General features: G+C 43.3%; 1 protein-coding gene across 1 annotated transcript; it reads left to right on the top strand.

Moving 5' to 3' along the window:
• Window positions 1-1,229: 1,229 nt before the first annotated feature.
• LOC114453552 (uncharacterized) lies at window positions 1,230-19,914 on the top strand. The gene is made up of 4 exons (XM_028433505.1): window positions 1,230-1,267; window positions 15,003-15,313; window positions 16,867-16,971; window positions 17,136-19,914. The coding sequence occupies exons 1-4, from the start codon at window positions 1,230-1,232 to the stop codon at window positions 17,417-17,419; spliced, it is 738 nt and encodes a 245-aa protein (XP_028289306.1). The 3' UTR covers window positions 17,420-19,914.
• Window positions 19,915-24,339: the final 4,425 nt, after the last annotated feature.

Raw genomic sequence — 24,339 nt, forward strand, 5'->3', positions numbered from 1 at the left:
AAGTAACTCATTTAAAATGTTACTCTTGTAAAAGTTACTTTGTTGCGTGTGAGAGAGGTATAAGGGTTAAAGTAGTTTTAATGTAGGTTGAAGTGCAGCAGCAAAATAATATAGGATTCGATTCCCTTTTTTTCAAAGACCAACAACATTGATGCGGCTAAATCTATAAATTAAAATGCATCAAGGTAACAAGTGTTGAAAGTTTGCCAGGTATTTGGTGTCTTCAAGATGCTTTTAAGGCAAAGCGGCGCCTTTCTTTGATATTAATCTGTGCTTACTTGTCAAATAACAAAACATTTCAAATGAAGCACACGGCAGCTGCTACACAAACATGTTAAATTACCTGCCCCACAGTGTATCTGATCACAGCTCGGTTATTTCCATGTTTGACCTTCAGCTTGAGCAGCAGTGGATTTTCAGAGTTAGTAGAGCTCAACCTTGCTTTGCAGTAAACAGCAGAGGCAGCGGAGGCAGGCCGGCCGGTGCTGAGGCTGAGAGAAAGTTCTTAGATGTTTGGAAAGAGTTCAGCAGGTCCATGCTGTCTGACACACAGGACACAATCCAGCTCCCCGTGACCTTCTAACTTTCTAGACTTCATTGATTAGAAGATTTTTTGTTCATCTAAATTAATGTTGCCTGATTTGCTCCTCCACCAATGTGTTGGCTCAGATCGATATCTAATAGCTAGTTACCAGGAAAGTGCTAATGCCAACCAACATTATCCATGTCCTGCACAGATACACTTTGAAACACATTTCTTATAATAAAACAGAACAGTTCTAGGTTTGATGTGGAGTTTTTATAAGCTGCTAGCTCTACTACCCAGCATTCAATGCTGACGCTGTGCAGTAGATAGGAGGCGAGACTTTTACCCTGCATTTTCACTCGTTGTTTAACTGCGTTAAAAGTTCGTTAAAATGTAGCAACAAGTACAATACTTCACAAAAATCATACTCAAGTATAAGTAAATCTACAGATTTAAAAAGTACAAGTACACAGAAAAACTACTTGATTACATTAACACAAGTAAATGTAACACTTATCAGACCAAGGAGGAGAACAAAAAAGTGGATTTTAACCAATGCTGCAATTAAAAAAAATATTAAGCCCAAGTTGTGTATTTACTGTAGTTGGACAGCCTCATAGTGACGGCTGGTTTTTGGGGTTGTGCTGGATCTCTGCCAGTCCAGTGGACTGACTGTGAATGGTGATGGAGAGCTGCACCTATCATGGCTGAAGTTTCCAGCATAGGTTACTGTGGTAACAGGTAACAGAGCCGCCTGCTAAGATAATCCTGCTGACTCTGACTTTAGGCTCAGCAGACCTCACTGACCTGGTCTCATCTCATTTTGTGTTGAACCCACTCTGGAATCAAACATATAAAAGAAATAGAAACAAAACATTTCTAGCCGATGATGGAGCTGCTTTCTGCTCTGTGACCTAAAATTTACATCTATTTCATTTGTCAGACAGGTGGTGTGTGTGTCTGTGTGTGTGCCTGTGTCTCTGTGTGTGTCTGTGTGTGTGTGTGTGCCTGTGTCTCTGTGTGTGTCTGTGTGTGCCATATCTCATAGTCTGGGGAATCTCTCCTAGTTAAAGCGGCTGCCTTGTAACATTAAGGCAGACAAATCCTGGGATGGAATGGGATGGATGGGAAATGGCCACCTGATTGGTTATACTGCCTCCTTAACAACATTACAGCAGTGTGAGTGGAACCCAGTGATCAATCATCCCACTGCATGATGGTGCATCCTGCCTGGAGAAATCTACAAGAGGCCAGACTGGAAATGGCAGGGGTGAAAAGAGAAGGGTCACATTCACATGCTCTGAGACTCACACAGGGACCAGGACCTTCACCATTTCATTTATCAAGAGCCATGGTTCTCAGAAGAACGTTGAACATGACAGCATAAAACGTTAAGGCTTTCTTTCTTTTCTGCATTTCTTACAATGCTGGATTACCAGATTAGACAAAGGTTTAGGTTTCTGTTGGTTGGCATCCTCCTGTCCCTTTTTTTGTCTTTGTTCTGCACTCAAACCACTAATGGTAACTGTTGAGGTTCAGGTCAGCATTACGTGCTCACTGTGTGGCCTGGAGATGATGGCTAACAGAAGAGGCTGGAAAATAAGGACTGTGGAACAGGTGGATCCTCCCTGTGACCATTAACTCCACTTCTCATATTTTTGTTTTCCATTCACAGTTGGGGTTAGGCATTGAAGCCCCACTGGTTAAGGTCAGCTGTGTGAACCATCAGGGTCAGTTTGGAGGTTGTTGTGAGGCCTCTCATGAAAATGATTTCACACAAAACGATTACATTTCAATTTCATGCCAGCTGTCACAACTAAAAAGGAACATTTGTGCCACTGTGCCTGAAACAGTACTTGATTACACATGATGAGCTGCCTGTGGGCTGGGTATACTTCACTATACAGATACATACATGAGGAAATGGATCAAAGCTAAGACAGTAAATCTGCTCGTAGTTTGTAGAGAAGATTGAAGCAAGGCGTCTGGAGAGTTTTCTTGAAGACGTTTCGCTGCTCATCCAAGCAGCTTCAAGCAAGTCCTTGCTTCAGTCTTCTCTACGAATTATGACCTGGATGACTGAGAATCCTCATCAACATGCTTGGAGTTTGGTTTGAACGCAAAAGGACACGCTTTTCCTCCACCTTGGCCCCCTAAGGTTGACACAACACACACTGATTCACACTGGCTGTTATGATTGGTTCCAAATTGTAGACGGTGGACGGGTGAAGTGAGAGAGCATTGGTGCTTCCTCCGGGGAAAACAAGGAGAAAGAGAAACTCCCTGTCATTCACACACTCAAAAATACCAGATGAGAATGCAAGGAAATCACCTGTAGACCCATGAGACATGTTAGCGTTAGCTTGCAGCTTATGCCAAGAAATCAGCAGCAGTCTTTGTAAGCCCATTCGAGTCATAAATATTAATTGCTGGCACACACTTTGAGAGTAAGGGCTTCCAAAAAAACTGTACATCTGTGAACAGGTCGGGCTTGGATCCTGATCCACAAGCATCCCTGCTTTCAGCAGCAGCTGATAACATGTTATTAGCCTGCTGGTCCAAGGCAGAGAGACAGCCGTATCCAGTCTCTATCTCTTCCACTGCGTCGTCATAATGGTTCTGATTATTAGAGCCCAAATTAAATTCAGACCGGATATTAGCAATACACAAGCTTTCGTCAACAGTGCCATTTCCCTGGCATATGCAGGACACTATCCAGAAAGCATTGCTCTTAGCCCAATTAATCCCCCCGCCCCCACCCCAAGCACTGCAAATTCACACACAAACACAGAGTACACATTTATGGTCCAGTCCAACGTTATGCCAACCTGTGACTAGAAAAGACAGAGAGCGCAGCAGCCAGGCAGACGGTGTGAACAATGCTGCAGTGATTAGTGATTCGGGATTGTTTTTCAGGGCGTGCAAATTGAAAAATTCCAGCTGGTAAGCATGCAGAATTGATTCTGCCGAGGAGGCTGGGCTGATGCGCTTAGCAATTGTCCACACAAGCAAAATAATTCAATGGTAATAGGAACAGCAGCTCGAGAGGGAGGGGAGAAATTGCATTTAAGTGGAAAGAACATTGAGTCAACATTTCTTTCTTTGTTGTTGCAGAGTGTAGTGTACACCGGGGCTTTATGAGAATCTCTCTTTGCTTTGTGAATGCATGTGTCCAAACAGAGATGTACATTGTGTTTCCCCCACACAAGGAGGAGGGTTTTGATGTACAGAGTTTGGGACAACTTGTGTATTTCTTCAGGTCAGTGCTGATGTTGGAGCCTTTCCCAATATAATCAGCGTCATTTAGAATACGCAATAAGTTAAACTAAAGGATCATTTTAAAGTGATACTGTGTCGTTTCCTGCTTAAAATAATGCAACTTATAACAGTGTGAGTGGTGCGTCCTCCACAGCCTGAGCAGGTCTGCAGTACCTGGACCGGTACCACTTTGTAGTTCTGCATTTAAGGTCAGAACAGACAAGACAAGACAGACAAAACTTCACGGACGCCAATATATTCTACAGTCTATGATGCCAAAATCAAATTTGTTTACGTATCAGACAAAATGGTCAAGACAACTGTGAAGCACGTGGTTTAAATACACAAGGTGAGGGTGCTGAGACACCGGTGGAAACAGTTAGGGCGGGGCTGGTAATCACAGTGGGGAGAAAACGAGGAAGTAAGGCCCGATTTTCAAAATAAAACAGGAATCTCTTGAAGCCACCTTGTCCTCTACCACAGGACACTCAGGCATCCATCCATCATTTATTAACCCGCTTTGTCCAGCACTGCAGGGTCATGGGGGGGCTGGAGCCTATCCCAGCTATCTACAGGTGAGAGGTGGGGTACACCCTGGACAGGTCACCGGTCCATCACAGGACATACTCACACATATAATATAATATATAGTATTATTATTATTAATATAGAGTATAGATATATTAATATAATATAGAGTCCTCATTTAACATAGGTTTTGACTCGTAGCACAAGCTTCCTGTGTCTGTGACCGCCCACTGCACTCACACTCCTGCTAACATAGTGATGTTGTGAATCTGCCGCAGGGACCTTTAAAGGCTCTTCAGAAACACATACATCGAGGACATTTGTCCATGTTCTTTTTTTTTTAGTTCACATAATGGTTTGGTTCTTGTCCCTGATAACCTTCATGCTCCTCTTGCTGTATCTGTATATAAAGAAAGCCAGTGGCTGTATTGATGTCTAAATGTTTTACTCTCCAAAAATCATGTATCGGCCCAAAAATCCAATATCAGTCTGGTCCTGGACCTGAAATTGGGCTTTCATAACCTCCCTCTCTGCCCCCCCCCCCCCCCTCCTCCTCTCCTCAGCCTGATTAAGGCCAAGCCAGCCTGGATTTGGCTAAATTGCCCTCATCCCCTTATAGTCCTTGTTATGGCCCAGGTCTCTGGTGCCAATAATAAAGATTTCTTGGCCTGAGCCACTTTTGAATTTAGAGAAAATTGCATTGAACAACAGGGGAGCCTGTGGCTCTAAATGTTTAATTAGGGCTGAAAAAAGGATCAATCACTGTAACCACAAGGGTCCTGCTGTTATGGCTTTCTGAAGGCTGATAGCATCATTTGTGGACTAAAGTCCAAAATCTCAGCACTGTGGGTTTTTTTGTGTATGTTTTTCCCCTCACAAAGTTCATTTATGACAATATCAGAGTGAAGCTGTATGTTTTTAATGAAGGGGCTGATCACGCCCTCTGCACTTACACCTGGTATTTCTCTACTGCATTGTGATCAGATCTCATTTCTTTGCACTATGCAAAGCAGGCGAGTAGGTGGAGATGTGCCATTATCAACAAAAACAAACATGGCAGGTGCAGTTTCACCAGACGAGGTACTGTTCAGTCAGAATTCACTTTCCATTCCGAGCATAAAGTGTGGCATATCCTTTATGGGGGGGGGGGGGGGATCTGGAGTTTTTTTCACTGTCAAAGGTAGGACAGGGTGATGGGGCCTAATTGTCTCACCAGCACAACTTTCATTTCAAACTTCACTTTAAAAAATAAACTAGATGAGTTAAAGTTAGAACATGAAATTTGTTTTTGTAAGGTTCTCCTCTCCAATGTGTAACAAAACACAATAACACATAGCTTCAGTTGCTGTTCACGGAGCTGACATTTTTCAAACTGTCCACATGTCTGCAGACTGGTTTGGAGCAGGAGCTGGCAGGATCATGTGCCTGGCCTCATGTAGCCAAGACCTTCAGCGTTTGACTGAAGTGGTTTGCAGCAGTGGAGATGAAGATCAGCACTTCTAAATTGGAGGACATGGTTTTAAACTCGAAAAGGGTTAAACGCCCTAAGAAGTGGCAGATCAGGGGCAGCATCTGCAGCAATGTGGACCATAGCTGAGGGTAGTCAATGACCAGACTCCAGATTAGCAGAAGAAAATGGATAGATGTGGGACAACCCCCTTTTGCTGCTCTGATTGCTATAATCTCTATTAACTGTTAAATTTCTTGTCACCACCCACCCTCAGCTAAACCCAGCCCAGCAGGTCCCAGGTCAGTCTTGGGGTCTCCGCCCAGATGCCTGGAAGATCTCTAAAGGGAGGCAGCCAGGGAGAATCCTAACCAGGTGCCCAAACAACCTCCAAACATGCTCCACTCCACACCGCTTGTAATCTCATTCTTTGGCTTATTACCCAGATTTCATGATCCATGACAGATGTTTGAGGTTCCAGGATAAATGATGCATATGTTCTCCTTAAACACCCCAAACATCATGTAGTACCAGGATGTTCTGTTGACCATACAACCCTGATTTCTTCGCCTCCAGTCTTAGCTTCAAGCAAATACTACTCCAAAGTCCGCTAGACAGTGACATCACTCAGATGAATAAAGAAAAAAAGCTGCACCCCCCTCCAACCCAGAGGATTTCAGCGGCTGAGTCCCTGTTTTGTTACACCCCTCGGCCCATATCAAGGACCTGTCAAAAAATTTGTTCCACCTCAGTTCACTCCTCATCCTCCCACCTCCCACCCGACGCCCGCCTCCTTCCCCTGCTCCGCGCGATAGCCGATCACTCATGGATAAACACTGCTAATATGTGCCAGTGAGTAATGAGGGGCCGATCGAGCTCCGTCACACCATCAAGAAGTAGCAGAGAGAGAGAGAGAGGAGAAAGAGAATGAGGAAGAAAAGGAAGTGTGTGGGGAAGGGGGGGGGGTGACAAGAACCTTGACAGTTAATTATCTGGAGAATATGGCAATCAGAGCAGCAATGAGTGTTTCTGAGCATCTTTCTGTTATTTGGTCCTCGGGGACGCGCCGTTGAATTCATTCCACAGACAGTCTGCTGAAGGCTGAAGGCCTTTCAGCTCCTCTCTGCTCAGCTGTGTCCACCACCGAGCCCGGCGCTCTCTGATTACTCACCTTGACGGAAATTTCTCTCCTTTTTGCCTGGAGTTACCACTGTCTACACACATATACACACACATATGAGGATTATATGTATGTGAAAGGTTGTCTATGTGAAAGAATCTCTTTGACTTAAAGTGCCAGGCCTTGTCATGGTGCTGAAGAGTGTGTGATTTTTCTATATTTCTGCATGAATAGGACTCAAAACACCATCAGTTTCACACACTAGACAAAGAACCCAATCACATTAAACAATCTTTTAAGACTGGATAATGTTGTTACTCTCCTCTGTAATAGCCTCTGAGGTTACAAAGAAACCACTTCTAAGCAGCTTAAGTATGTCCATGAATCCAGGAGAACAACCATGATGTGCATGGCATAGCTGCTGCTCTCCATCTGTGAAGCATGGTGGTGGTAGCATCATGGTTTGGACCTGGTTTGGTACATCAAGCACCACCTAAGATCTCTTTATAGGACCTGGACCCCAGCCAGGCAGCCACTGCAGAAATGCTGACAAAGTAATCTCAACCCAAATCCACATACAGCAATAACACAGACGACAATAAGATAAAGGGAGGTTAGCTTAAATGTTAACACTGACAAACATTCTGTGCGCTGCTGCTTTAACAGGGCACACATTAAAACATGTGTGATAGCCTTTGCATTAGTGTGTCTGTATTTCAGCAGCAGTGCTACACTGGAGCCTCTGAAGACGCCCTGTTAATGAGTAACAACGCTCCATCCTGTAATGCTAAGGAGCTCAGATTCTGTGCTAACAAGGCAGAGCTGTTCCTCTGTGGGTTGTCAATCAGTGACCTCTGCCTTTCGAATCACATAGCTTTGCATAACGAGGAGCTCCACCTGGGCTTCTGATGGTGCTTGTGGTTCAAACGGGTCAGCGGGATGAAGGAGGTTATCGCGCGCAGCGCCGCAGATGACGACAGTCTGAGGGTGGAGGCAGGGTGGCACTCCTGATGCCGGTGTACAAACAGCCAGACAAGATAAGCAGCAGGTTCCGGATTACTGACAGAATGTATGTAAACTGGTTCATGCTAATAAACGGCATGATATGGAAATAGGAACATGCTTCTTCAAATCATAAAAAAATCACCAGTAGATGAACATTTTCAGGCCCCTTCTGGAGCACTGCACCTACTCGGGTGCCCACCGATATTCATGCCAATTCTGATGAAGATTGGATGAACTGTTTTACAGACACTGACCCAGATTTATGGTGTTGTAGAGGGACAGACCCAAAACAACAAGAAGTCAGTGTGATGCTTTGCTAACATGGGCAAACAGATTCAATGTGACTGGAGTAAACATGTTTATTTCTGCTGTAAAGTTGAACTGTTTAACATTGGGATTGACTCACTTTTGGAATCAGCCTCAAGTGGCCAGTTGCTTCTGGCAATCAGTCTTACAAAAGTTAACATTCTGTTTCTGTTTAATTGTTCTTTTCCACAAAATGCACTCAACTGCATCAGTCGAAACAAAGTGCATTGTTGTGTAATGTACTCATTTCATTCTTCAGCATGTCATTTAAAGTCAAACCTTTACATTCCTGGTGGCAGGAGGAAGGAAGACGTTAAGCTTAACTATGCACTGACAGGATCCATAAAGAGGACCGTTCAGCAGTGAAGGAGAAAACAGACAAGGAACTTGTTTTCTTTGACTTTCAAAACGTGCACAGACACTCAAATCAGCCCCTCCTCTCCGCATGATGCAGCCTGAGTTATGGTGTAAGTGTAGGTATTTACAGCTGGAAGGTGGATGAGCTTCAGAGAGTGGGCGGACAGTCGGGGATTGTTCTGTGCTTATTTGTGTCCAAACTGTCCATATATTGACCAGGAAGATTGACCTCCACCAGCTGCTCTAGGTCCTGCCTGCCTTGCCATATCTCCTCGTCTAAAGCTGTTTGTTGAGGCAGCGTCTGTCATTAGCAGTGCAGCATGTGTCGGTGAGCAGCGGCTGTACATGCAAACCAAAAAGGCAAATGAAGGGCTGTGACCGGGGGCGATCCTTGGGAGAAACAGCCAGCCCTGCAGCAAGCAGCAGGCACTTCTCCCACTGAATCAGAGCAGCCTAATTACCAACCCAGCCTGCCTTCTGCATGACGTCGGTAACACCATGCAGGACTTTCACTGGATAACAGATAAAAGATGACGACTTTAATGAATCTGAAGTCGCTGCACCAGCAAAACAGTTACAACAACAAAAAAACAATGCAATGTACAAGAAGCAGTGAAATCTGACAGAAACCTGACTGATCACAGAAAAGTCTTCTTACTTCAATCCTCTGTCTTACTTTGTTGCCTTGGAGATGTACATGCACTTTTTCACACAGAGTTATGTAAACAGCAGCCATTTTAATCTCCATAAAAACTTCATCTCCGTTTCCCTGGAGACGACACACTGATGTCTGGAAAACAACATAAATGTAGAGACATAAGTTAATGTTGATTGAAGATGAAGATGCAAACATTTTAGATGAAGGTCACACATTTATACGATTAAAGTTGATATTTTACAAGAAAAAACAAAGATTTTCTAAATTTAAAAAAATGTAATTAAAATGACACATTTACCTGTTAAGTTGCAAATTTATGAGAGAAGGCGAAAAAGAAAAACAACACATTGTAAAGATGCAAGTCATAAAAGAAAGAAAGAAAAATACAAGTAAAGCCACAAATTTTCAAGGAACTAAAGAGAAATTAGCAAGAAAACCTTGAATATTCTTTAAAATTATAAAGTCACACTGACTAAGAAGACTCCAGCTGCCTCAGTTCTACAGTTTTTTGTAGAAATTTGTTCCAAATTTAATCCACCTCTCAGAGGTGGATCTAGCCGGATTGGCTTACCTTACATCTGGCTCAGGTCTGAATGCGAATCCTGCTAGCCACGTGGTACTTCTGGTTCAAAGGGGACAGTGTCCGGGTCGCGTACAAAAGCCGTATGTAAACAACTGTCAAACTACGAAAGCTTTGACTGGACTTTATTTTCCACAGGGCTACAAAGGAATGAGCTGCTTTTTGAACCGAAAAAAAATGAAAAAATGATCGACATGGGACAAAAAAAAAAAACCCACGACATGCACACACACGGCACTACCGCTGCCTGAATGGACTTTTATATTAGGAGGCACCGCCTAGTGGTTTGGAGGACAACAAACAAGCCGGGTTAAACTGGATTAAGCCGTATTCAGCGCAGACACGTGTGTAATAGCCAGATTTGAAAATACGTCTGAACGTATCCAGTGTAAAGGCGATCTGGATTCAATCCCATTCTAGCTGGATTAACTTTCTCCAGTGTGAACGGGGCCTTATAAGTGAGTGTGTGTAAATAACTGTGTGGCTACTGCTGGACAAAACCCAAACAAATATCTACAAGTTGGAGGTTTAGTTTCAGTACAGACAGCTTTATTGGAAAGGTGTTCCAGTCGTTGTGTGTTTGTTTCACATCACACACTCCTCAGTGTCGCTGTGTGTGTGTGCTTTGTAATAAATCAGTGCACAGTTTAAAACGGTGCAGTTAGCTGCTGGTTGTTGTACCTAGTGGACTGACATCTAATTTGTTGTTTCAGTGTGGGTCTCCACCTGTGAGAGGTTAAAAAACAGTGACTATTAAAAAAGTTCCTCCATCAGCAGCTCATTAAAACAGTGTCCCTGACACTGCTCCTGCTGCCCACACATGTAAGTATTACCATTTAAAATGATAATTACAGTCTTCATAGCAGCTGGTGACAGGTCAGTGGGAGATAAGTTTACAGTTTGATGTGGGAGAAACACTGAATGGAGGAGTGCATCCCAGGACGCTCTGAACACAGGTGGAGCTGGAAATTTCAAACACATTCTCACACATGAACGGCACATTTGGTGGATTTTCACCTACACATGGGTGGTCAGGAGACTCCAGACAACACATCAGACGGGAGGCTCCAGCCACTGATTTATGTGCTGCATGAAGGACTTGGTTTCAACTTGGCTAAGTCTGAAACTATGACTGTATACACCGTGTGTGTGATGACACACAGAGATCTCATCATGCTCACCTAAACTCTACATTACAAAAAAACAAGTGAGCTTTAGGAGCGTTATCAACAGAGACCAAAACTATTGGTCCACCTATTTCTGGACATTTTTACCATGGAGGTCTATGGAGATTGACTCACTTTTAGAGCCTGCCCCTAGAGGCTGTGAGGATGAATTGCAGCTTTGATTTAACATTAGAACTACTTAGCCGCACCTGCTTTTTGTTGTATAAAGTTATATAATTTGATTTTTTTTAAAGTTATCCTTACACAGGGATATCTGCAACCATCATTCCTAATATTTAAAATACCTCTTTTTAAGCATGTTTGATTTTTCATCATCATCATCATCATCATCATCATCATCATATACATAATAATAAAAACATAATTTCTGTGGTCATGTATGTTAAAATAAAATAATACATTTTAAAAAAAGGAACTTAAAAACGGCTTGGGTTGCTTTGGGTTAAAGGGGTTCATCTTTCTCCTCCATTTTCAGTTACCATGGTGACCAGGGGTACATGGTGCAACACATGTGACAGGCAGTACTATAGATGCAGCCACAGGTGGGCGCCAGATACCTACACCCTGCTGGGTTTGTAGGCCTGGAGGTATTTCATGTTTTTAGGATTTGTCCTTCTGTCGGCACATCACTGATGTCACCCACACTGTGGAGCACGGTGTGATGCGACCCGAAGTTTTATTATAATTTTATATTATAAACTTAAAAATTTCACTCATCAACATCTCACTTTAGCAGACAGAAGAAAAATAGAGGAGAATAAGTCGATTTTTATTAAATGAAGCAGTAATTTATATATTATACATAACATTCGGGATGTTTATATCTGTTGGTATGACGATGATCTGCAGCGCTGACCCAGCTTTTTACAGCAAACATTTGGCTGTGTTTGTCCCCAGAAGTCACATCAGCTGCTTGATTTGTGGTAGGAAACACTGCTTTTAACCATCTGCCAAGCTGCCATTGTAAACTGCTTTATGGGATTAATTGGCTGCTAATAGCTTATGGATTTTTCTTCTTCCTGTTCCTGTGTCTCTCTCTGTGTTGCCGTTGTGCCGTACACATTGCTGTGCAGATATTTGGCCTTGTGGTGCTTCAAACGCAATTCAGTGGCTTTTGTGAGGTTTGCTGCTTTGAAAAGACGTGACCTTCCTGCTCGCTCCCTCTCTCCCTCTGCCTCTTTCTTCCTGCAGCTCTGTATCTATCAATGCAATCGGATTCTCGGCCCAGTCTGATGAATGTTGGATGAATGCTGTTGCCAAAACATCTCAATACAGACTCATTGAAAATGTGTGTGTGTGTTTCCCTCCTCGCAGGTTTTTAATGGACATATTTGTTTGCAGATGACACTTTATTTTACATCATTTCACTAATATGTATTTTTAATACAGAAACTTTAAATATTGAAATATTAAAATGACAGGTCGGTGTTATGAACTCTTCACTGTGGGTTTAACACACACGCTCCCTGACCAGTGGTTAAAATAGCACCTCTGCCTCTCTTTTCTCCTAAAAAGCACATACTGTGGTTGAACAATGAGCCCACGCCAGCAGCAGCAGCAGCAGTGGCAGCAGCTGTCATACTTCCTGCTGCCACCGGGGGGCACTACGCCGCCATGTACCAGAGCCAGCCCCCCCCCCCCTCTCCCTCTCCCTCTCTGAGCTCCTCGGGCTCCTTTGTCTGCTATACATTAAGGAACCATCTCCATCCGAGATAAAACCGTGTATGATTATTTTACCCCCCTACTCGCCCTCAAAGGCGCCGCTGATCGCCGTAGAATCCTTGAGAGATTTTAATTTCTTTTGACTCTGAAGCTTCACGAGTGTCAAAGGCAGCTGCAGCAGAAATGTAAATGTAATTGCTCTGTTGCTCCATTGAAATGAAGATATTGCTGAAATAAAGCACGGCTCATGTGTGTGTGTGTGTGTTTTTTCCTGCTTGTGGTCAACTTCCCTAAAACAGGCTCAAACAGAATCATTATCACACGCAGGCCGCCGCGTCTAATTCCCCCACGCGTGATGTCAGCAGAGCTAATGTAAAGAAAGAACAAAAAAAAAAAGAACATGAAAGCTTGTTGGATGCATTTCATGTGGCTGCTTTGAAACAGAATGGCATCAGTGTGTGTGTGTGTGTGTGTGTGTGTGTGTGTGTGTGTGTGTGTGTGTGTGTGTGTGTGTGTGTGTGTGTGACTCGGACACCTACAGGGAATCTTACATTATCCAACCATTATCTGCGGTTAGAAACAAGGTCTCATTTTCTCTCTGCTCAAATAATTTTAGGCCTCGCTAATTGAAAATGTCAGCTTGAAAAGTCAAGGCCTGTTGCAGCGAGTTAAGAGAGCCGTTGGCATTAAGAACACCTTAAATGGGCCCTGAGGAAATTGGTTTCATTTTTCTTCTTGCTTTCAGTTTCCCCCCCCTGTCCTCCTCCTCCTCCATATCTCTTTGCATTTATGTTTCTGGGATATTCTACAGGCGCTGCTATCTCTGATTTCACACAGATATAATGGCTCGGCTTGCTGATTCCAGGTTTTTATTAAAAAAAAACGGTGGCTGCCTGTGATGTGATGATTCCTCTCCATAATGAGATGTGAATATTTATTCATTTTATTTTCATATGGGATGATTTTATTTGATTCTTCGAGTGAGGATGGAGCGGGCTGCTGGTGTTAGTGACTTTAAAGGCTTTTCAGAAATTAAATTCTCATAAAGTACATTTGTGGGGGATGGAGGAGGAAAGTGTCTACTTTTAGGCTGTGGGTTTGGTTTCATGAATCATGCTCATCAGTGCTGCCAGTATTGGCTTTCAGAAACCAATATCGGCTCCTAGCCTCCCTTAGAGACGAGCTAAATGGGACAGAGGGGCATTTTTATGACTCATAACACCTTATTACCTTTCCTTGTCTCCTTTGTTTTTTCAACAAACAGGAAATATTAAATGTTGTCACATGTGACAGACGTGCGTGTGTGTGTGTGTGTGTGTGTGTGTGTGTGTGTAGGCGCTTTTTTCACTCACAGCTGATGATGATGTGTCACTGCATATGATTTCTCTCTCTTTCTCCGCCCTCTGTCCTCAGTGTGTGTTTTCATCTGTCCCAAAGGGGCAACTCATCCTCTTCCTCCTCCTCCTCCTCCCATCATCATCATCATCATCATCCTTGTCAGTCTATGTTGATGAGTGTGTGTTAGTGTGTGTGTGTGTGTGTGTAGTGGTGGAGGTGGTGGAGGGCCGTCAAGCACGCAGGACATCAATTAATCCACCATTACTAGGTGCCAGGGTGTGTGTTAGTGTGTCTGTGTGTGTGTGTGTGTGTGTGAGAAAGAGAGAGAGAAAAGAAAAGAAGTGTGTGTGTGTGTGTGTGTGTGTGTGTGTGTGAAGCTGAAATCTAATTATTCTCTGGCTTTCCTCATAGCAGGGATGAGTCCGTTAGTGGCTGAAGGTTTTCATTGCTGCAATACCTCTCTCTCTCTCTCTCTCTCTCTCTTTGTGTGTGTGTGTGTGTTTCTTAACATCTCTCTCTCTCTTTATTTCCTCCTGTCTGCTCTCTCTCTCTCTCTCTCTCTCTCACATCTTTCCCTGCATCCTTCCCATCCCCACCTTCCTCTCTCCATCTTCTCTCCTCCTCTTCCCACTTGGTCCATCCTCCCGCCCCTTGTCCATCTCTACCTCCGTATCCCTCTCTCTCCTCTCTATCACTCTCTCGCAGATGCCACATCACACCACACGTTTTCTCTCTCTCCTCTCTCTCTCTCTCTCTCTCTCTCGTCCGTCTGCTCTCTGCTCTCTCATTCGCTCCGCCGGCTCATCGCCGGCTGTCAGTTCATTTGCCGCGGCAGAGCAACAACTGGCTTCTTTCAGCGCTGGAAGAGGAGAGGAGAAGGTGAGAGCGGGAAGAGAGAGCGAGAGAGAGAGAGAGAGAGAACAAGTGGCGGAGGAAAAAGGAAAAAAAAGAAGAAGAACAGAAAGCGAGAGAAAGGGAGGAGGAGATCTTTTGTTAAGCATTCCTCCCTCCCCTCATCCCTCTCTGGCAGCATCAGCTGCAGCATCAGCACCGCTGCCTCCACCAGCATCAGCACCACCACCACCGCCGCTGCTGCTGCTGGATGCTCCGTCTCCTGCCGGGATCTGCCTCCTCCTTCTCCTCAGGGAGCTCTTCCTGGAACTGGGAGGGGGAGGGAGATCACCACCTCCCAGTTTGCCACAGACCCTCAGCAAGGCAGCAGCAGCAGAAGGAAGGAGGAAGGAAGGAAGGGAGGGAATTTTAGAAGAGGCGCATCAGGAGAGCGGAGGAGAGGCAACACCCTGGGTTACAGGGGAGCGGAGGGACGGAGGAGGAGAGAGGGTAAGAGGCCACGGTGGCACACAGACTGCTTTCACCTCCTTTTGATTTCTTTTCTTTTTTGGTGGAAAATGAGTTGACATTTTTCTCTTTGTTACGGGAGGAGATTTTTATTTCTAAATTAATTTTTTTATTTTGTAAAATTTTGCAGGATTAGTCGTCTTTTCTTCTTCATGCTGCTAATTTCATCCACTATTATCAGAAGAATGAGGAGGCAGGTGTGTGTGTGTGTGTGTGTGCGTGCGTGCTGCAAGTTATAAAAAAAGCGTGTGTGTGTGTGTGGAAGTTTGAATGAAAGGCGAGTGTGTTTGATTTTAGCTGTTCCTCTCAGAGTAATCTGATGACTCTCCGGGGGTGTTTCCAGTGAACAATCAATGATACTTGGACTGGCCGACCTCAGTGTGTGTGTGTGTGAGGTGAAGCCCTCAGGTTCTCTTTTCTCTCCCACTTTACAGATGGCCTGGGTTGGGCCAGGCTAACTGAATGTGTGTGTGTGTTTTTGGCTGCGGGTGGTAAATCCCAGCTCTCTGCAGCTCGGGGGTGGTTAGGCGGGTGGATGGATGGATGGATGGATGGGTGGGGGTCTTCCTTGTTTTTCGGCTGAGGGTATGTGTGTGTGTGTGTCTCCTGTGTCGAGTGGTCCAGGCCGGCTGAGTCAATGACGAGAGAGGAAATAGAGAAGAAGCAGCAGCAGCTCCTCTTTTCTCCACTCTTTGTTTCTTTTTCCCTCCTCCACCCTGCACTGTTGCTTCACCTTGTTTGTGCATCAGATGCTGTAGAGTCACACTTTTGTGTTTTTTACAAAAAAAAAGAAAAAAAAAGAAAAAAAGTGCCCATTATTTCTGACTTTTGATGAATGTGTGCAATGAAATTCTAATTTACAAAGAGTTAATCCAGTGTCAGCCCTCGGCGTGGAGGAGACACACACCGACGAGCTTATTGCCTTTACCAAACCATCCATGGAGTAATTGTAAATATTGATTTGAGACGACAAATCAATGGAATGATTTTGGATCGGCGTAGCTGGAGCATGCTCTTTGTATTCAGCCGGCTAGTTCAATTAGAATAGAATGGAATAAATTTGCTTGAACTTTTCATACATAATTCATGGCCTCTCTCCGGCATTTAAAGTCATCGCTTTAATTTGAAAATAAAGAAGAAAAGGAGGGGCTGGGGGGGGGGGGGGTCATAATAACAATTGCTAAATTAACATTTAAAAATTAATTTTAACATTAAGAAATTGTAAAAAAAAAAAAAAAAAAATGTCACAGGCCACAACGCGCCTCCATGCATTTTTAATATGGATGTGTGAGTTCTAATATACCGCTCTGTAATTAGCCTGAGGGAGCAAAAAAAAAAAAAATTAAATAATCAAACAAATGATTTCTCTGCATGTATGCCCCCCCCCCCTCCTCCCATGTGTTGATTTCTCTCCCTGTGCAGTGGGGGGTGGGTGTGATGGAGTGTACAGGGCTATTGTCACACCGCGGCCTGACCTTCTAACCCTCTGTGTGTGTTTGTGTGTGTTTGTGCAAAAAAAAAAAAAAACCTCCCAGATGTCACTACAAGCCGGATAAGGCCGAGCAGCAGCAGCAGCAGCTGGGGGGACACCGGATGTCACTGCTGGATCAGGCCCTCCAGGAGCCAGCGTCGGGGCAGAGGTAAGAGACTTGCTATGGGGGGAGGGAGGGAGAGTTTTGAGAGTGGAACAAGCTAACCTGAGCTTTTTACACACCCTTTTCCTTTTTGTTTTGTTTCTCCCATTGACACACGCTGCTGGCTCCCGATTGAAAATGCCACCGTTGTCAATTTTCTCCTTTTGCAGAGGAGCCATTGATGGAGCGTTGCCTCTCACTGCAGCGAGGCGTCTTCAATCAATGCACCTGCCCCACTTTCTCTGTCTGTGTATGTGTCTGTTTGCCACTGGAGCCTGAAGGGGGGCTGCTGATGGCCATGGTGGCGATGATGATGATGATGATGATGATGATGATGGTGCTGGTGGTGGTGGTGGTGGTGGTGATGATGCTGATGATGATACGATGGCAGCAGCGCTGCTCACGTGGTTTCTGGCTTAGCTCCCCGTGTTCACTGAAAGACTCTCTTCGGTGACGGGTATTCTTGGGTGGATAATACGGATCACGTTGTTATTGCTTAAGAATACGCGTAGTCGAGGAGAGTCCTCTCTTCGCCCAGCCCCCGACACCCACCCACCTCACCTCACCTCACCCCCGACAACCCGCCAACTCCGCCGGAGGTCTGTCAGGTTGGGTGAAGCCACACCCGCACGCTTCCTTCTTTGAGTTGTACTGCATTGCTGTGTTCTGCTGTTTCTCCTGCTGGTTTGAGGTCTGTCCCACCATACATCATACATGTCAGTGAGTCCCTGTCTCTGTGGCGATGGACAGTGTGTGTGTGTGTGTCTGTGTGTGTGTGTGGGAGACACTGCCTTGAGATTGTTGGGTCTCACGGAGAAGAGGTGGCTCTTTGTCTCATCTCACAGCGACATCTGATTGTGTAACTCTCTCTGCATCAACACATCTGTTCCCATGATGCCTTGCTGTACGTTTACACCGAGAGGGTCAGGGCTAATTACTGGTACGTTCAACCCTCTAGGGTTAGCAGATTAAAAGACATTACACGACATAGGCCCTTGTTCGTGTTGCTAATGTGTCACAGGGACCATGGGCTTAGATTACAGTGAGATTATCTGTCCCCAGAAGCAGGGACCCAGGATCCAGCAGGCCCCTGTGAGGTCAGGGGTCATACTCTGGGGTTCTACAAGCAAAGCTGATTCCATAAAGATGCTCTTAAATTATAATATAATAATATTTATATTAATGCTGAGGCCAGGGCAGGTTTGAATAAATATATAAATCCAGATTTGACCTTTCAGAGGAGAGCAGGATTATAATGAGAGATTAAAGTTCCAAATAATTTCTGTTTCATGTTAATTAATCATTTGTTTTGAACAGTCAGATCAGTTCAAAGGATCTTTTTGACTGTTTGATGCACTGTTTAAAAAAAGACATAAATATCTGAGGGCCTGTCAGAGTCCGGCCCTCCTTCCAGATAATCCTGCTCTTATTTTGAAAGGGAAACACTCGTTTTTTTATATAAACTAGTGCTGTATTTATAGATTTATTTTCCTTCCCTGTTTTTTTAATGGCACAAAAATGTAAATATAAATGTGTCCACGTTGTGCACAGGCCTGTAGTGTGTAAGGAGGTATCAGCAGGCAGCGTGGTGCTGCACTTGCCCTGGCTCTGGTTACAGAGTGGAAACTCCTTTTAGTGCATGAGCCACCTCTCACTCTCCCCCCTTCTCCCTCCAACCTTCTCTTTTTTTATGCAAATGGCTGCTCAAATGACATTTATCGCAGTGAGGTTTACACCACATGTAATGCCGCCGCCGCCGCAGCTGCCGCCGCTGCTGCTGCTGCTGCGGCTGAGCCTCGTGCACATATAGAGAAAACAAAATGTCCACCACAAGCGGCCGACAGCTCAATTTATGCATTGAGAGGAGAGAGAGAGAGGGAGCGGGAGAGAGGGAGGCGTCTAGATAAACAATTACCCCTGGCTCAAATGGTCTATAACCAGCTTTTTTTTCTGCGCGATGCACCATGAATATGGATTCCCTCTCCATGTCTGATGGCACATTCTGAGCCTTAACACCCATGTAAAATCCATTGAAACAGCTAATAGGATCAGCTTGACTCACACAGCCATGTCCTCACACATGTCACCTCCCATGATCATGTGCTGGAGATTTCCATACCAGCTCAGGAACGTGCAAATCTCATTTCAGGAGGAGCCTCAAACGTCACGCAGGCAGGAGTTAAAGTTAGCGCTCGCAGTCGTAATTATACAAATCATCCCGGTCATTACCATTGCAGATTATTCAAATAATACAATTATATGTTTAACACTTGGCTTAGCTGATAATTACTGTTCTGTTCCTGGTGGAAACAAACAATGTTAAAGTGTGTGTAGGAGGACGTAAAAAAACACACAGTGTCAGGTGGTGCTGCTGGTGGTTGTTGTTGTTTGTGTGTGTGTGTGTGTGTGTGTCTGTGTGGGGCTTCAGCTTGGCTGACGTCATGTGATCAGTCATTCCTTCATGGTGTGAACGCTTTATACTCACGTCCACTGATGCACTCAGAGCCGGTTTTTACTGCGGTTTTGTAAGGCCCCTGAACCCCTCGGCGGCGCAGTAATGAGCTAACGAAAAGGCTCGTCAGTGACAGTGATGTGGTATAAAGTGCTATCTCAGTGTCATTCTGTGTGTGCCAGCCTGTCTCTGCCTGTTTCCAAACTGTTGTAAAAGAGCTGCCATGCTGTAAAACACACACACACACACACACACACACACGAATCAACCGTTTCTTTGATGATCTGATGAACTGTGTCCTCTGTAATAGCTGCTGACGGTGCTTTTAAACTGCTGGGTTTCCTTGCTGTTGCGGCTGATGGCATGCTGCTGCTGCTGCTGATGATGATGATGATGAAGAACACTGTAAAGCTAACCAGTGATAAATGAATGCTGCATGCATTTCAATGCCTTTCATCTTATTTCCCTGTAAGTGTGCCTTATCTTTCTCAATAAAATGTGGCTGTGAATGGAAACAAACCTCTGATTCGTATTTCTGTGCGTAGAGGCCGTCGTTCAAACACCGAAGGCCTGTTGCTGCTGTTGTTGCTGTTGTTTTTTTGACACTGGTGGTGAAAACACAGGCCTGTGGATGTAACCGCTGAAACCCTGAACACGTCCTCAGTGGAGGATATGGACTGCTGCCTAAATGTTTTTTTCTTTCTGTCTCCTGGATCTCACTCCTGAGGCCTTTCCCGGCGTTCCCACAGATTAAAAACTAAAAACCTATTTCCTCCTCTGCCTCCCCCCTTGGACTTAAAGCTGCACCAGAAGAAGACACTTCACTTAGCTCCTGTACAGATCAATGAAGGAATGAAACTTTCAGAAATTATATAATATTAGAGCAATAATAAAATAAGTACAGCTGCATTTGGAGCTTATCTCTCCACTGATGTGTTTTTGCCTCTTTTACCTTGTTTCAGCTGGATTTAGAGACAAATATCTCACTTCATAACATGCCAGAGTGCAAAGAGTTAAAGTCATGCTCATACTGTTAAACCTGCTCAGGCCTGAAAAATCTACAAAATATCTACATATTTTGCCTTAAAAAATTGAGCAAATATTAATTAAAAATACCACCAATTATCCACCAGTAGGGTAAATAATAATAATAATAACATGTATATAATACTTGTATTATATCATGCAATTGTTTTCCGTTTTTAAAAAAATATGATATTCAATCCCTGTAAAGTACATTATGAGCCCATTTATTAATCCACTAATCTCAGTTAACTACATTTAATAATTTAAGGAAAAGCCTCATTTGTTATTTATTTATGGCAAAAAGTTTAGTGTCAGAAATTCCCTTTTTTAGGTTAAATCATGTTTTCATTTGTAAACAAATTTAGCATTCCTTTTATCATACAAAACTATAAAAATAATCTTAATTGACATCACTAAAAAACATGGAACCATTGCTATGTATTAATGTAATTTAAGTGAATCTAATGATGTCATACAGAATATAGACTCCATATTGATGAATACTTTTTACACAAAATTCATTTTTGATAAATAGGTACATTTTCTTAAAAATACAAACATAAACAACTTTTACCAATTAACACATTACTACCATTCATTTCCATTCATTACTATGGGGTTTAAAAGAAGGAAGGAAAAAACTTCTTTGCTTTTAAAACAGAAAAAAATGAACTTAAAAACGCAAGGATATATACAGAATTTATATATATATATATATATATATATATATATATATATATATATATATATATATATATATATATATATATATATTGAGAGGCAAAAAAAGGCGAAATGAATATTCCTAAAACGAGGACTTGTGCTGACATCGTCCCATTGATCCTGCATCTCCCATCATCATATCATGATTCCAATCAACTGGTGATGTAACACTATGACACCTCTGGCCTGCACTGACTAACCAGCCGGCGTCTCGCAGCATTGTTATTCACACCCGATAACTGATCTACTGTCGGTGGCTATTCACATCCTCTTATCGCCAAGCAGCAGATTACCATATTACATCCTATTTAATTTAGCCCGCAAACACCCCGAGCATCCGAGTACATTTTATCTCTTGTAATCCTGTTAAAACTGCAGTAATTAGAATCACAAAACCAACCCGGCTGGACCCAAACTCTCACTGTAGCCCAGCAAAAGCTTTTTTTTTTTAGAAAGCAGTGTTACCAAGACACGTAATACAATATCTGCTTTTCTGATTTTACATTTGTTCCCCAGGCTCAAATGCTTTATTAACAGTAAGGAAAAAACAGCGTGTATGTTGTAATTGACATCAGAGGGAGGAGCGTGCAGCCTGACGGAGGCTCTGCAGCCATTGGCTGGAGCTGTTTTCAGCACACTCATTACTTATTAAGCACACTATTAAGGAAAATTGACGGTAATGATGGGAAGGAGAGAACCCAGCCTCCTCTGGCAGAAACGCCACAGGAAATATTCAGCTTTTGTACCAATTAATTATGCATCATCTTTACTTTGCTCTCTGTAGACTGAAGCTGGGTGTAATGTAGCAGAACACGCTGAGAGGATGAAAAGGAGGAAAAATCCTCACACACACACACACACACACACAGGAAGTCTTCAACCTCATGACATCAATACACAACCACATCAAATAAAGATTTAAGACAGGTTTCTTAAATTATTTTAAAGCTTCAAATCTTTTTTTTTTGTAAAGATTTGATTTTCTGAAGCTAATTTCCATCTGTAGTCCTGCTACAACAACCACATCATACATTTTATCAACATCAGACATCATACTTATAATCATAGGAGGAAAATTATATACATAATAAAACAGCTAAAAACATATTTCCATGTAATGGCAACACATCCGAAGGTAGTTTAAACAGTCATAATAATCATCACCAACACATATACTATACAGCGAAGTGCTTATCCATCCTGAGTACATGTTCAATACACAATACAATAGTTAATAAAAAGTACACAGGTACTAGCAAAATAAAATAATAATGTCAGTGTGTACAGAAAACAGTGTTTTCTAAAAACCAAGATTTTGCTTCTCTTGAGAAAATAATCAAATCATTTTGGCTCAACAAAGGGTCTGAGACCAGCTAATGGCCTTACAGCAGAAGGCAGACTGCCCGACAGCTGTTTCATATCTTGTATATCTTATATATTTTTAATGTGCAGCTTCACTAAAAACAAAAAAAGAGAGAATGGATATGTAATGATTGTTGATAGAAGATAATCTGAACTTCTGATATTTGCAAAGCTCTTTTTTAATAATATGAAGTATTGTTTTAATGATCATACAAAGTTCTTGATACAGGACGGCGTTTCATGCTGGCCACAGATTTTAACACACTTAAAAATAAATCAGAGAAATTCTGTCTTCTGTCAAATTCTATACAGCACAGTGGACGCGTTTTTAACAATGAATGAAGCCTGAAGCAAAGACTAGGCTACAGCGTCTCAGCCTGGAAGGAGTCTCCATCTCCGTGCAGGCAGTATGCTCACATCCACATCCACCAAAAACACCACCAAACAACAAGGGGATGAATTATTCTGTTGATAAAAACAGGATGATTTCTCATCACACTGTGTTTACTGGAAGAAAAGCGGCGAGACAAATGGAGCCCACATTTCCCAGCTTTGCAGCAGCACTTAAATGCACCACACATTTGTGGCTCTGAGGTCGTAAAGCGTGTGCATGTGAAAACTGATTTATACACTTCAAACAAACGATACATTCAGATGTTTGAATGCACACAAAGCTTTTTGAAAAATTAGGATGATGTGGAGTTCCATAACTTTCAAACTTATTTCTCCAACAAAGTCAGACATTAACAGTAGGCAGGGCAAGGATGGCTTGTTACTATCGCTCACAGTCACTGGAGAGCCTGGTCGTAGTTTTGCAGTTTTATTTGTTAGTTGCTCGACATCCAAGCTTCTCTTGAATTCCTCTTATAAGCCGATATGTCGCAGTCCAGATGACACTTCCACACTGATGATAGAGCAGTAACACATCGTACAATAACGGTCAAACTAGCACTCCAAACTAGCACTGCTGCTAATCTACCTTTTACTTGAAGAACTGCTGTTCTGAGAGTCAGTGCGCATGTGCAGTGCGTCATTCAGGTGCTACACAATAAAAATTGTCACTTTAGGTGGCGGCCCCTAGAGGCTGTTGGTGGAACTGCGGTTTTTGCAAAGATTAAAATAATAATATGCATTGCAAAATGCAGATTTTAAAGATCCAACCAGATCCAGGCTGAGCATGGGTGGCAGCAGATCTTTGCTGATCATCAGATGTAACAAATTCATTCGGCAGACTGTTGATACATGCACATATTTTTCGTCTGTTCGCCCTTCAGCTGTTGTTTTCTCATTCCTAGAATCCAGCAGCTTTTTTCAGACAGTATAAACTTCACATTTGTTAAAATGTAAAATCTCTGCACCGCTGCCGGTGTCTGCTCTCAGAAACAAAGTGCCTGTTGTTGAGCGGGCCCGGCGTCGTGCTCACAGGCCAGTCGGCAGCAGCAGCAGCACTGAGGGAGACACTGAGGCTTAAAGTGTCTCCTGAGCTGCTCTCATTGAATCGTGATAACAATTCTGGCTCTCTTCCTCTTCCTCCTCCTCCTCCTCCTCCTCCTCTCTCTCCCCCCTTTCTCTGCCCAACCCTCCCACCAACCAGCAGCATAATGTGGTTTCCGCCAACAAGCCCTGTCTGCAGTATTAATCAATTGGAAATGTGCTGCATTTCCTCTCTTCCTGAGACAAAAGCACAAAGACGTCTTCTCCTCCTCTGATCCCTCCTTTCCTCCGCTGGTATAATATTGACTCTAATGAAGTACCCGGTGGAGCTACACACAAAATATCCAGCAATTAATAACTACACAGCATATTTCTCT

Source organism: Parambassis ranga, chromosome 20 (assembly GCF_900634625.1).
Source record: "Parambassis ranga chromosome 20, fParRan2.1, whole genome shotgun sequence".
NCBI classification, from domain to species: Eukaryota; Metazoa; Chordata; class Actinopteri; family Ambassidae; genus Parambassis; species Parambassis ranga.

Excerpts from the sequence above, each read along its gene's own strand:
- LOC114453552 (XM_028433505.1), top strand. The coding sequence starts at position 1,230 with ATGGCTGAAGTTTCCAGCATAGGTTACTGTGGTAACAG. Across the intron at positions 15,314-16,866 it reads GGGACGGAGGAGGAGAGAGG|ATGTCACTACAAGCCGGATA; the intron begins GTAAGAGGCCAC and ends AAAACCTCCCAG. Across the intron at positions 16,972-17,135 it reads GAGCCAGCGTCGGGGCAGAG|AGGAGCCATTGATGGAGCGT; the intron begins GTAAGAGACTTG and ends CTCCTTTTGCAG.